Source organism: Triturus cristatus, chromosome 8, assembly GCF_964204655.1.
Source record: "Triturus cristatus chromosome 8, aTriCri1.1, whole genome shotgun sequence".
In the NCBI taxonomy this organism is placed as follows: Eukaryota; Metazoa; Chordata; class Amphibia; order Caudata; family Salamandridae; genus Triturus; species Triturus cristatus.
In genome coordinates, this window is record NC_140591.1 from 334,640,187 (window position 1) to 334,655,568 (window position 15,382).

The 15,382-nt window shown below is 47.9% G+C and overlaps 1 protein-coding gene across 2 annotated transcripts in view; it reads right to left on the reverse strand.

The window, feature by feature from the left end:
• The window catches only part of FLT1 (fms related receptor tyrosine kinase 1), a 389,921-nt gene that overhangs the window by 30,711 nt on the left and 343,828 nt on the right, over window positions 1-15,382 (reverse strand). For both annotated transcript variants that reach the window (XM_085621641.1, XM_085621640.1), the window contains one exon: window positions 13,228-13,367. In XM_085621641.1, coding sequence (XP_085477767.1) covers window positions 13,228-13,367 — 140 coding nt within the window. The remainder of the gene's footprint in view (window positions 1-13,227; window positions 13,368-15,382) is intronic.

Here is a 15,382-nt window from a genome sequence, read left to right on the forward strand (position 1 = left end):
CGTTGGGACTCCGCCTTGCAGGCACGAACTGCCACCCCCATGTATTAACTGTTCACTCTCTAGTTCCATGAGAGTCAGTTTGGACGTATCGGCCCCGCCGATAGGTCCCAGGTATTGGGACGGGTTCCCAACCCGGTTTCTTGTTCCATTGACCCGGTTTACTCCAACCCTTTACCCCTCAGGGAACACATGCAACAGGGCAACTATCACACTTGAGTGGATGTCACCGTCCTCCATGTCTGTCAACCACAGGGCTAGGACACCGCTAGAATCCATGACGCAACCACCCGCCGTCACACTAAAGTGCACAGGTAACGATCACCGCACAACCAAATGCAGAGTGCAGACGTTAGTATTATAACCTGAAACACACAGGGCCTCCATACTCTACGCAAACAGTACGCAACATACTCATACATTAAACGTCAACACTCACAAATTGCATTTTTGCAAGAGACACACCTCACAGCGCCAGAAATCAACAAACTACGGGCCAGATGGCACGGAACCATATGTGCCACGTCATACTCTGCATATGCACGAGGTGCGCTGGTCTCGGTCTGCCCGGGCACCCCTTTTCAGGAGCTCCGGAGAGTGGTGGACAAAGAGAGTAGATTTGCATTGCTAGAGGGGCTCTTAGACGGACAATCCATCCTATTGGGTAGCATATATGCCCCGAATATTGAACAGGACAGGTTCTGGGAGTCCCTTACTGGGGTTCTAGCCCAATTTGCATCTATCCCATGGATCCTAGGGGGCGACTACAACTGCGCGCTCAATATTGCACTAGACAGATCTCACCCGCCACCGCCACATTCTCCCGCTCCGAAACAGACGGAGCGCTTTCAACGTTGGGTCACGCACTGGGCATTAGCAGACGCATGGAGAGCACACCACCCACTATCGCGACTCTACTCATTCCACTCCATTCCACACAACCTATGGATCCGATTAGACAGATTTTCATGCTTCCCGTCACTGATTCCCAAAGTTCAGCACACAGATTACTTAGGCCGTGTAATTTCCAACCACGATGCACATATCTTACGAATTCATTGGAGGCCCCCTCACCCCCCGGTGCCCACATGGCGCCTCCCACGCGACTGTCTGACGGACCAAGTGTCCAAACGCGACTATGAACAAAACATACAGGACTACTTTACCAACAACATGGGCACTGCCACATCCAAACTAGTAGAATGGGATGCATTCAATATAGTGGCTCGGGGAGCATGCATCAAACAAATAGTGGGAGTGAAACGCACATTAGAACGAACACTCACCACTACCGAACTAAAGTTAGCTACCCTCACGAGACGAGAAGATGCAAATGCTGTGACGGCGGCACAGGTAGCGGAGGCCAAAACACAGTACTCCACTGCCATGGCAGACTTACGTAAATACAACTTTAGAGCCTAAGCCACTCGAATGCACAAGGAGAGGGATAAAACGGGCACGCTCCTAGCATGGCTAGTAAAACAGGACACAGACACAAATCCCATCACCGAGATAATAGACCCCTCAGGTAGCTTAGTGCGATCCCAAATGGACATTCTATGTGCATTCCAGCATTACTATACCACGATTTATCGCACCCCGACACAACTCATACAGGAGGCGATAAGCCACTTTCTAGACCCACTACCTATTCCACACATTACGGAATCAGAGAAAACCACACTAGACGCCAAAATAACACCAACGGACGTCACCCATGCGATCCGTGCGCTAGCGTGGAACAAGGCACCGGACCTCTTGAATATTACAGCACCTTCTCCTCACTGTTAGTCCCTCTTCTCGCAGAGATGTTGGCGACCACACTCGAAAAGGGGGAACTTCCCAGCTCCCTTCGCGAGTTGGTCATAGTAACGTTCCTTAAACCACACCGAGACCCACAACAATGATATTCCTACCGCCCTATCACGCTCCTCTCTGCCGACTACAAAATACTGGGGAAAATTCTTGCGGATAGGTATGAACAAATTCTGCGACCCCTAGTCCACCCGGATCAGTGCTGGTTTGTTCCCGGCAGAAATACGTCCCAAAACATACGTCGCTTGTTCCACATTCAGGATCAGGTGGGATACACACCCTTACGCGGCCTGCTTAATTTTAGACCTCGAAAAGGCCTTTGATACCCTCATGGGGCCATACCTTTTCGCCGTTCTGCAACGAGCAGGAATAGGTCCAACTCTCCTAACGTACACGCAGCTTCTCTACACCAAGCTTACATCTCGTATTCGAATGGACCGATACATATTGTCACCATTCAAGGTGGAGAGAGGTACGAGGCAGGGGTGCCCACTATCGCCCCTGATCTTCGCCCTGGCGGTAGAACCTCTGGTGATATGATTATGCCAGGAGCGGACACCGACCATAGCGTTTCCATGTACGTGGACGACCTCCTCCTGTACATCTGTGATATCACCATGGATCTCACACCCATCTGGACACCCCTGACGGAGTTCGCGGAGGCGTCCTGACTTAAAGTAAATTGGGAAAAATCCACAATCTACCCACTGCATTCAAACCCCGTGCCGCAGGACGTACGAATTGGTACGCAGAGCCTACCCTGGAGCATAAAAGCCCCCGATAGCTCAGCGTCCACCTGTACCACTCCCCCACCGACATTTAAGAGGGCAATCATCGCCACGTGCTGGCCGTCATCAGATCGTCGGTGGGATTTGGAAGAACCTCCCGTTGGCCCCAATTGGCCGTGTGGCCATAGCTAAGATGATCATTGTCCCCTAGCTGCTGTACTACTTCACAAACTTACTGTTAATTCCACCCAAAGCTTTTTTTCAGTACCTGGACTCGCTCCTCCGCTCACTTATCTGGGGGGCAAACAGACACCGGATAGCCCTCACTAAACTGCAATTGCCCACCACGCAAGGGGGTCTCGGCGCCCCTTCCTTCGAATCGTAGTTCCTGGCGACGCAGTTACAATGGCTATCGTACTGGACGGCGGGTAGGCATACAGGTGAAACACATACGACTCGGGGCCCGGTCCCTACCCCGGAACTCCGTCGCCTGCTGCTCCCAGGTACCAAACCACGACGGACATATCCATTGCAGGTGTCGGTGGTCCATCGGTGTATGCAAAGAGTCCACCGCATGTCGGCAGGGACCCCACACTACTCCCCTCGGTTGCCGCTGGTCGGTTGGCCCAAACGGGAGAAATACTTCACAACTTCCATGCTCCGTATGTGGATGGACCGCGAGATAACTGAGGCTGAATCGCTGTTCACAGATGGGCAGCTTCGACTCTATGGCCAGTTCATGGAGGACTACGATCTCCCCCCGGGACAGTTTTTAACCCACCGACAGCTCCTAGAAAATTATCGACCACACTCTGACCTTTCTACAGGCGAGCCAACAACACACCCGGTCATCCACACCATCCTATATATGGGTACAGGCCGGCACCTAGTTACATGGCTGTATAAGCCCATACGACAACTTACAAACAAACCACTGCTTTCTCTCCGAGCCAAATGGGAAGACGAACTTGGGCGACAATTACATGACAGGGAGTGGGAAAGGGCACTAGAGTTCCCCAAAAAAGTGTCCAGAAATGCACGTTTTAAAAATATACAGTTTTATGTCCTACATAGAGCGTATCAAACACCAGCACGCCTACAGCGGTTCTACCTGGACACCCAATTTCACTGCCCCAGATGTTACTCAGCAGACGCACACTTTCGGCATATGTTTTGGAGCTGCCCCACCTTACAACCGTACTGGTCTATAGTCCTTGACACACTCAAAGAGCTCACAGGTTTCAGAGATATACAAACATGGGAAGCAGTCGCTCTCGGAATATTCCGAAGACCAAAAACACACAAAGTGCTCGTCTGCTTCGCGTCACTAGCAACACTCCTAGCTAAAAGAAGTATCACCATGAACTGGCGAGCCACATTAGGCCCCCCGATAGAGGCATGGGTGGGAGCGGTACAGAAATGGGCAAAGGCAGAGTAGGAGACACGGCGGGAGGAGGAGGTAAAGGGACTACGAAAACATCCCATATCTATGGAGTGGGTCCTATTATCCCACCAGTTTAAGCAATTACACATGCGTACCGACCCAAGCACTTCTCAACGCAACTCAACAGACTCAGAAGCACGAACCTCACACCGGAGTACACATGACACCACCCCCATCACCCTGACCAACACATGATGCACAATAACTCCACAACGCACTGCACCGTATACTGCAACTAGCAACGTTGTTCAAATGATAGCCCGTAACCAACGCTGTGACACACCTACAGACTGTAGCTGACATGACCCAGACGCCCGACCCGATGCACACAACCTGACTCCCCCCTTCAATGCACCCCCAGTTTATCCTCCCCAGTTCCCCCGACATCACTTTACAGAGAAGACAAGTGGACTGTAACGACAGATACCCCCTCTGAGTGCAGGATGCATGTCCTACGGCCGAACAGCAGTACTACTGTCGCTCAAATACACACAACAAGATGTAATGTGATTTTATTGCAAAACTGTTAATAAAAATATTTCACACAAAAAAAGAGCCTTACTGCTCACATCTATTACATTGGGGAGCTGCAGCTTCCTCAGCAAGGCCTTAATGTACTCCAAATTATGGGAGATTTCTTCCCCATATAAACTAGAAAAGAGAGAAACTAAACAGACCTGCATATCTTCCTGCTTCCCTGCAGTGTCCCCTCTGTCATTCATAACAAATTTTTCGATAAAATTCCTCGATCTGTCTGTCCAAGCCTTCCAGGCCAATAGTGCGCCAGCTTTTTCCCCATATTCAAAGATCTGCATAGACCTTGCGTTCCACTGAGCTCTGCATTTTTTATCCAGATAGACCCTATACTCTAACCTCGCATCTTCAAGTTGCTTCCGTAACCTTGCCTGAACATCAGGGGGCCGCATTCTAGCTTGGAGCAGGTTGCCCTCCAGTGAGCCTAGTTTATCCTCCAAAGCCTTTAAGCTTAAAGGTTCAACCCTGATCTGTGAGGAGAACGTTACACCTTCTTCCAGCCAGGGCCTTTTGTTGCCTTTCCTGGGAACCATTCACACCTTCCAGCAGGCTGCCAGGTGACAGTAGTGAATTAACTCTGAAAAGGCTACCAGAGGCTTTAGGTAGGAAAATGACAATTTTCTAAAAGTGGCTTTTTAAAAATAGTAATTTAAAATCCGTCTTGACCATTAGATTGGATTTTAAATACCTATTAATTTGAGACTCGAACCATAGTTTTAGCTATTCCAAAATTGAAGTTATACTTTATAAGGTATTGTAAAGTAACCCAGAGCTATTCTACAGAGGAGCCAGTCATGCTACAGTGAAAACCATGTCTACCTTTTAAAAACCATTAAACACCATGCACCCTGCACATGGTCATTTAGGGACTACCTTAAGGAGGACTTGGCAGTCTTAAAAAGCAAGGTTTCAGCCTAGCAAAGGGGTGAAGTCGAATTTGCAGTTTTAAAACTGCATACTCAGGCTGCAGATGCAGGCCTCAAGACAAGTTTTGCATTGTCACCTTAGTGGTGGCACAATAGGTGCTTGAGTCCACTATTGAAATATAACTTTCAGGCCCTGGGTACACAGAGCACCATATACTTGGGACTTACAGGTAAGTTAAATATGCCAACGGGAATTAGCCAATTGTACACGTTTTAGGGCTCCGAGCACACACACTGGGCGCCGGGTGGCAGCGCTCTAGTCTTCAGAGTCCATATAGCAGCAATAAGATTCAGTAAAAAATGGGAGGGCGACAATGCAAAAGAGCATTTCCTTACGCAGACTATGTCAGAAACTAGTGATCAACAGGCCTCTGGTGTCAAATATGGCACAAGCTTGCACAGTTTCTTCAAATGGAATAAACAACAGTGAAAACCTGAGGTCTGGATTACAGATTATAATCTTTTATAAAAATTAAGCTTGAGCCAGTGACTGTCCATCCCTTTCCTAAATTCCATTATACCGTGGTAGAAAAATTATTCAGATGCCTCATCTCTCTCCAAACAGGAAAGTACTTGGGCATCATGTCCACATATGAAGAAAATTAGGAGCATGTTTATGAAAAAATAATGCATTGCAGCGTCACCCTGCTGCGCTACGCTGAGTGAGAGGGAAAGGGCAGGAATGCGCTGTATTTAACATTAAAAGGTGCAGTCCTGTCTTTTCTCTGCGTTGGTGCACAAGGTGCTGCCTAGCGCCAACACAGCTGCCTAGCGCCAACACAGGCACCCTTGCACCTTCCTGCACAAAAACAATCCCCTGAAGCCTTTTCCTCTTCCTATGTGTACTGTATTCTGCAGCACACATAGAAAGAGGAACAAACTAGGAGAAATATAGATATTTCTCCTTGTTACGCCTCCCCTGGCAATGCTCAGCATTTTGAAGCCTTCTCAGGTCTACCAGTAATGATAAATCTGAGATTAGGCCAAAATCCATGGTGGATGTGTGGGAAAACCCACACTCCACCCATGAAACGCCTCCAATTTGCTTTGCGTTGCGTTACTCTCGATATATCAAGCCACGCAGGGCAACGCAAGGTGGCCTTGAGTGGCTTGATAAATCTAACTTAAGAGTTGCGTTGCTCTTGAGTTCCGTTGCTTGGCGCAAGGGCGATGCAACTCTTTGATAAATTTGGCCCTAAGCGTGTGGGAGTGGATGAGTTCTGTCAGAGGTATAGAATAATCATTAAAGAGACATGGAGTGATGGATAGCCACTGAGGCATTCTAGGTGAGACAGGGTGAACCTTAGATGTAAACAGGGAAATGTTCATTCCTTAGATGCATTCTGGAAGGAAAGAATTAAACCAAAATATATTGTGCACATTCGGAGTAACGACATTTTGGGTGGGAAGTTAGCCATATTGTGATTATCTTGAAGAGGCACAACTACAGCACATTTGGATGCTTTAGGGTGCACTTTTTGGGGCCGGATGGTAAATCTGCACGATAACATAACATTACCATGTGTACAGTAGAATTACGAGTTAATGGTGAATTACTGGATCAGACTGGGTTTACCAGTCATAAAACCTCATGGCATTCCCAATTCTGTGGGTTTAGTATATACATTTACTACCTGCTCTGAGGTCGTAAATATATCCTGAAGCCTCTTTGTGGGGGTGTGGGTTTACGGAGGGGTTATCAGGCTAGGAGAGGGAAGGACAAGTTGAATTGTGGCAGTGTGGATAATTGTATGCCCCTGTAGGACTTGGCCCTTTTTCCCTCAGTTGTTTTCATTTTTCATATTGATGCAGATTCAGGGAGCCATGTTAATTACCCCTGAAAACTTCTGCCTGAGGGCCTGAAGCACAAAATGGTGGCCACCTGTGACATCACCAGCATCCATTGGAACCTACCAGCACCTTCCAGAACATTCCGGGAGATTCCAGAACTCTGTGACAGTTGGAGACCGTTTAGAATGTTGGGAGGATAAGAGAGGCAGTTGGCAGTTGGAGCTGGCAGTTGGCACCTGACTGGTGAAGGGAGAGGAGCACAACAGTGAAGGAGGAAGGAGTGAAGCAGCAGGGGTGGAAACTTGTGCCTGGAGTGGGGTCCATAAACCCACCCTTGATACTTGTCCCTACTGATGGATCCCAGCCTATAGCCCTGTGTGGGAAGAAGACAGAAGAAACTTATCCTAAGGACCTGGACAGCAGGAACAGGCCTTAGAACCAAGAAAACAGCAAGATTCTGACCTGAGAACTGGTTTCCCTGGAGTCCGGCGTCGAGTAGCCTGAAGACCTGGAGCCCGAGGTGGAGAAGCGGCGCTGACTGAAGTAGCAGACGTCGTACCCGGAGCCGCCTGAGGTCGTGAGAGGGCGCCGACGGAGGTCGTGAGGAATACCAGAGGTCGAGGAGGAAGTGAACCGAGGTTGAGCGAGCGGCGTCATCGGAGGAGTGAAGTCCGCCCTCCGGAGTCGTCGGAGACCGAGGTAGAGGAGCACCGGAGGTCGGGAGTGAGGATCGCACTCCGGAGTCGCCCGGAGCCTGTGAGAAGGAGCACCGGAGGTCGGGGGTGAGGATCGCACCCCGGAGTCGCCGGAAGTCGACATCGAGGCCAGGCCGGCCGACGTCATCGGAGCCGAGAGCGCCATCGGACCGGAGCCGCTCGAAGTCGACATCGTGAAGAGACTGCCCGACGCCGTCGAATCGGAGGTCGAGATCGAACCGAGGCCACCGACATCGGACCGGAACCGCCTACCGGCGTCGTCAAAGAACTGACATTGTGCCGAGGCCGCTGAGACCGAACCGGAGCCGCCTCACGGCGTCGACACGACTCCAGCGGCGTCGGAACATCAGAAAAAGGGCAGTAAGTGGAGTAGAGGGCGCCTAAGGCCCTGTGGAGACCTGAGAGACTGCTCTAAGGGGCTAGGGAGGTGCTGAAACCCACCTGACTGTGCCTGGGGTGAACTGGGACTAACCTAGAGAGGTTGTGTGGAGAGAGAAAGCCAGGGCACTGGTATACCCCCCTTGGATCTACCTCAGATTAGGCCTCAGCCTTGTCCCAGCCAGGGAGTAGCCCCCCTCAAGCCTTCCACAACCCTACAAGCTGTGCCTGGGCCATATCAGCCCTTAAGAATTGAAGTGTCATCTGATTATATGAGTGTTGCTGTATACTTTTAATTATTTATTGGGGGTACTGTATTTATTGAATTTTTACCTATTTATTGCTGCACTATATTTATAGGTCCACAGGACTTGTTGGTGTACAATATTTATTGGTACAGTATTTATTGCCTCAAAGTATTTAATTGTCTGTATATATTGCACTTGTATTTATGCCCTGTTATTTATGATCACCCCTATTTATTTCATCAAACAGCCAATATTTATTTGACCTGCACTAATTGAAACTTGTATATTGTGATTGACCTATTTATTTTCCCAATCAGCAACTAAGAGAAAAAGATAAAGAAACATATTTTCATAATTTTTACGGTGTAGAGTCGTTTTTGGAACGGATGCACGCATGGTTATTGTATGGGTATATTGTACGCTTAGCACGGTGCCTGATTCCTGACCACTCGAGCCAAGCTACCACAGTGTGTTCGGGGAGTCCACCACCACCCTGCGGAGTGGGAGTGGGCTGTTTCCAACATAAATTGGTGTTCAGTGGTGGGATAGAGCTGTGCCTACATATACTCAACAATAACTGTGGGTAGTCCATAGGCCTACACCGGGAGTTTTCTCACAGCGGCCTTCCTAATTGTGGGTTTTTGTTTTTTCCAAATTTACTCTGGTGGTGGGAGGAGGTATTACTAAAGGTACCCCCCTACATTGCTACTGCACAAAACCTGTCCTCTAACCTGAGTGGGCAAGATGGAGTTTGTACTAGAAAATCTAAAAACGTACACTGTGGCCCAAGTCAGGAAGTTAACAGACCGGAGGGAGAAAAGACAGCTCGCATGGGACTTAGCAAGGCTGGAGACAGAGATGGAGGAGAAAAGGATGGCGCACCAGCTTTGGATGAAGGAGATGAAGCTGCGTGCCCTCCAGATGAGTGTGTCCAGCGAGGACACTGGTGGCAGCATACCAGAAGCTTCACAGGAGCTAGAAGTTTATTTACCCCAGGAAGACATCACCAGGGTGTCTGAGGAGGCATTGGGGTGTGAACCTGAAGGGGGTAGTGCAGGGATCTTCCAACCCAGCGAGGTGAGAGAAGTGGCAGATAGCCCAGCTAGGTCCCAGGGAGAGAGGGTTGTAGGGCCTCACGACCTATCTGTAGGAAGGCGTGAGACGGGGAGGTGTTCCGAGGTGCCCCAACCGAAGTCTCAGGGCCTGGAGAGTTCCGCAAGGGAGCCCCAGGTTGGGAGCCTAGGCTGTCCCGATGTGCCCTCCAGTGCAGGGGAGCCCCTAGTGTCAGGAGGACCCAGGGCGACTGTAACCAGCGCGCCTGAGGTTCTGGGGTTAGCCCAGTTTCAGGGTTTAGGTTCTGGGCTGGGATGCCAGGCTCAGGGGTTGCCTTACCTGGCGGGTGGGGCCTCTGTTAACAGGGTCCCCCCAGAATTGACTTCCAGGGGTACTTTTCCCGTTAGGAGGGTGCAGAAATCTGGAAGGGGGTGCAGAGGGAGGAAGGTCTCGCCTCGGGCACCGCCTCAGCCTAAGGGTTTAGACCCTAGGTTGAAGGATCAGTTGAGGGGTCAAGGCCCTAGACTGAGGAGGAAGTGTTGGTCTGAGGGTGCCTTGCAGGGTAGGGTGAGGAACCCCAGAAGGAGAGTTAGGGGGAGGAGAGCCTCGCCCCTGAAGGCTGGTCAGCCTAAGGGTGCGAAACCCAGGAGGAAGGACCAGAGGCAGTTTAGGACTGCAAGGAGGAGGACCGGAGTGGTCAACGGGCACTACAGGCCTGGGGCTACTGCCCCCCACTCCGCGAGATCACCCGGGCCAGAGACATCTGGATGGCCCAGGGGCCGGTCCTGGCCACAACTAGCTAGGGAGCCCCCGTGGGGTGGTTTTGTTGGTCCAGGGAGGTTTGTTAGGGAACCATTGGGTTCCAGAGCGGAGGAGAACTTGCGGGTGCTCCTGCCGTTGCGGGCCTGCGTCCACCTTTTCTCGCCCCAAGCAGGGAAGACCATCAAGGCATTGATCGGTCTACCCTGGCTTTTGGCTGGAAGGGGGTTGTGTAGGACTTGGCCCTTTTTCCCTCAGTTGTTTTCATTTTTCATATTGATGCAGATTCAGGGAGCCATGTTAATTACCCCTGAAAACTTCTGCCTGAGGGCCTGAAGCACAAAATGGTGGCCACCTGTGACATCACCAGCATCCACTGGAACCTACCAGCACCTTCCAGAACATTCCGGGAGATTCCAGAACTCTGTGACAGTTGGAGACCGTTTAGAATGTTGGGAGGATAAGAGAGGCAGTTGGCAGTTGGAGCTGGCAGTTGGCACCTGACTGGTGAAGGGAGAGGAGCACAACAGTGAAGGAGGAAGGAGTGAAGCAGCAGGGGTGGAAACTTGTGCCTGGAGTGGGGCCCATAAACCCACCCTTGATACTTGTCCCTACTGATGGATCCCAGCCTATAGCCCTGTGTGGGAAGAAGACAGAAGAAACTTATCCTAAGGACCTGGACAGCAGGAACAGGCCTTAGAACCAAGAAAACAGCAAGATTCTGACCTGAGAACTGGTTTCCCTGGAGTCCGGCGTCGAGTAGCCTGAAGACCTGGAGCCCGAGGTGGAGAAGCGGCGCTGACTGAAGTAGCAGACGTCGTACCCGGAGCCGCCTGAGGTCGTGAGAGGGCGCCGACGGAGGTCGTGAGGAATACCAGAGGTCGAGGAGGAAGTGAACCGAGGTCGAGCGAGCGGCGTCATCGGAGGAGTGAAGTCCGCCCTCCGGAGTCGTCGGAGACCGAGGTAGAGGAGCACCGGAGGTCGGGAGTGAGGATCGCACTCCGGAGTCGCCCGGAGCCTGTGAGAAGGAGCACCGGAGGTCGGGGGTGAGGATCGCACCCCGGAGTCGCCGGAAGTCGACATCGAGGCCAGGCCGGCCGACGTCATCGGAGCCGAGAGCGCCATCGGACCGGAGCCGCTCGAAGTCGACATCGTGAAGAGACTGCCCGACGCCGTCGAATCGGAGGTCGAGATCGAACCGAGGCCACCGACATCGGACCGGAACCGCCTACCGGCGTCGTCAAAGAACTGACATTGTGCCGAGGCCGCCGAGACCGAACCGGAGCCGCCTCACGGCGTCGACACGACTCCAGCGGCGTCGGAACATCAGAAAAAGGGCAGTAAGTGGAGTAGAGGGCGCCTAAGGCCCTGTGGAGACCTGAGAGACTGCTCTAAGGGGCTAGGGAGGTGCTGAAACCCACCTGACTGTGCCTGGGGTGAACTGGGACTAACCTAGAGAGGTTGTGTGGAGAGAGAAAGCCAGGGCACTGGTATACCCCCCTTGGATCTACCTCAGATTAGGCCTCAGCCTTGTCCCAGCCAGGGAGTAGCCCCCCTCAAGCCTTCCACAACCCTACAAGCTGTGCCTGGGCCATATCAGCCCTTAAGAATTGAAGTGTCATCTGATTATATGAGTGTTGCTGTATACTTTTAATTATTTATTGGGGGTACTGTATTTATTGAATTTTTACCTATTTATTGCTGCACTATATTTATAGGTCCACAGGACTTGTTGGTGTACAATATTTATTGGTACAGTATTTATTGCCTCAAAGTATTTAATTGTCTGTATATATTGCACTTGTATTTATGCCCTGTTATTTATGATCACCCCTATTTATTTCATCAAACAGCCAATATTTACTTGACCTGCACTAATTGAAACTTGTATATTGTGATTGACCTATTTATTTTCCCAATCAGCAACTAAGAGAAAAAGATAAAGAAACATATTTTCATAATTTTTACGGTGTAGAGTCGTTTTTGGAACGGATGCACGCATGGTTATTGTATGGGTATATTGTACGCTTAGCACGGTGCCTGATTCCTGACCACTCGAGCCAAGCTACCACAGTGTGTTCGGGGAGTCCACCACCACCCTGCGGAGTGGGAGTGGGCTGTTTCCAACAGCCCCCCTCACCTCTCCAGAATAAATGGGGAAAGAGGACATCCTAGCCTCCATCTCTGTTGCATCCAAAGTCTTATGTGATTTTTCTGGGTGGATTTACTTCCTGGTAAGATCGGGTCTAGTGTTTCAACACATGGGAAAACTGTAAGTGGGAACACCGGTCCACTCACAATCAGGCAGAGCAGAATTATAAACTGTAATTATGCTCCGCATGTAAGACAGGAGTAAAGTGGCGACCCAGACTTAATATAGGGGATGGTGGTCGTAATGCACACCTAATCAAACAGCAAAAAATTAAGAACTAGGTGGGACCATGACTGGAGGAGAAATGTTTTCCCCTGTCTTCATGCCTCTAATATTCAGAAACTTACAGATTAAAAACACAAATTCTCAGAAAGGACTTGAGGAGAAATTTTTCAAGGAGTCAGCAGCTAATATTTCTTTCTGAATGGTACTCACAGATGGAATTCCAGATGTGTAATATGTATTGTGCCAACCTTTCAACCCATAGTTGTAGGCATGAAGAGCACATTTGCATACAACTCTAATATAGGGTTAGACCTCACCAGTTTTTCCTTCAGCATGGATGATGCATTAGATATTCAAAAATATTACCAACACAGTGTTTTATTGCATAGATACCCTGACTTGAGGTTTTCAGAAAAGTAAACCAGCAGAATCTGAACACTTTTCAGTACGTGTTTCCTTACCTACGGTTTTCTGAGCTTTCACAGCTGAACTTTGTGGTGGACCTGCCTTCCCCGACACATGAGTTGGGAGATGTTGGACTACAGCCAGTGCATGCACTGTTGGCTATGGCAGTGTTTACAGGAAGGTAGTCCTTGCCATCCTAAGAGGTGATGAAAAAATGTGATTTTATATTTGTCTCACAAGAAGATCTTTTTATGCAAGAATAGAGAAATTAGAACTTTCTTTTGAGGTATCCAGGACAACATATACAAGTGAACATATATTCTGAGGGTACCACAACATTCTATTTCTATGTCCTTGACGGATGCTACAGTGTGATGCGAGTGCTCTGCAAATATTCTCAGTTACTCACAAATTCACTTGTGAGTACACTCACTTGCTAATACTCTCACTCACAAATCACTCATCCCCAACAAATACTCCTTTGAATATATACACCCTCTCACTCACTTACAATGCATCCATTCACTGCACTCTAGGTACACACTGACTCAAATTGGGCTCACTAGTCTATGCATTAATTTGTAACAAACTTGCTCACTAATGCATTCTCTCAACGAACAAACATAGTGACTGTTCGGACGTAGAACAGTGGCTAGAAACACTCCTTATTTAAAGGTAGACATGGCTGCCATAGTAGTGGTTGTTGCCAAGACATTATATGTACTATCTAAGATATTCCTTTGTTTCCCATTATCATTTTATAAAAAGCTGCAGAAAATAATATCCTTTTGTTTGTAATAACAAAATCCCAAGACTAAGCTATTCAGAACTCCAACATGACATTAATAATTCAGGTCTAAAGTTGCCTAATGTTCGGACTATCGTAATTCCTTTATTCTATGAAAAGGTACCATTTGGTTACAAAATACTACTTGGGCATTTACCCCTTGTGAGTAAAACATGAGGAGGATTTACCAATTATTTTTCACTAATTTCGATTTTATCTATCGCCATAACAAAAACTTTAATTAAACAATACCCAGTTATTAGAGCTACAAAACAAGCTCTCTTATTTTATAATGCATTATATTATACTAATATTAAACATTTGAAACTGACCTCTTTATGGTTAAATCCAGCTATTAAACTTAATCATGATATTAGAAAATGTGGATAGAATCAGAAATTTTCTGCTTAGCCGAAATAAGTCAAAGAAATGCCTTTTTGTCACTTACTGATATCCAGCTAAAGTTTATTTTGTGTTACATTGAACTCCCTGAATATGAAATGTGCTGAGAAACCTGATATAGAATTATCCTTACATTTTCCATCACCATAATCATACTTCGCCAAAAGTATACAAGAAATTATTATCTAATAAATTGTCAAACGTAGATAATACTAGAGATTTGTGGACTATTGACTTGTCTACTGCCTATTCATCCCAAAACTGGCAACACAATATTTTATGTAATGTATCCGGTTGGCTATCGGTTTCCCTATATCATCCAAATCTTTTTAGTTTATATAACTGTCTTTGGACCCGTGTTAGACTGTTTAAACCTAAACTACTTGATACTCCCATATGTTGGCATTGTCATGTTACAGTTTCATTATATGAATGCCCTGCTACATCTGCATTTTGGTCTAAAGTATGGGGTATTGTTTGTAAGATTTTAATATAGCTAATATAAACTGTCATATTCTAATATTATATGTAAATCGTTTGCCCTCTCCTCCTGCTTATCTTTCGCCAATCAAGTATTATTTAATTTCTTAATCTCTTCAGGAATCAAATCTTTTATGCCTAATAGGAAACATGCTAAACTATTTTAAATGCATACCTGCTGGGCTTGAACCACATTTACAGGACAAGGTGATAGGATATCTCCCTTTCAACCTATTCATGCATTACATAAACATGATTTTGTTTGGAAACCACTGGATCATTAATTCTTTCAAAATGTTTTAGCTTTTATAGGTATTAACGTTGGATTGAGATAAACTATATTTTGCATTGCTAATACTGTAACTTGATAAGCAACCTATTTTCTTTGTTTTCTCATTATTTACCCTCTTATAATATGACTCATTAATGCTATGTATGACTTCATTATTATCAATATTTTGTTACTGTCTTTTTTGTATGTATATTGTACTGAATCTTAATACAAATGTCAATACAATATTTTCCCACAGAAATGCTATCAT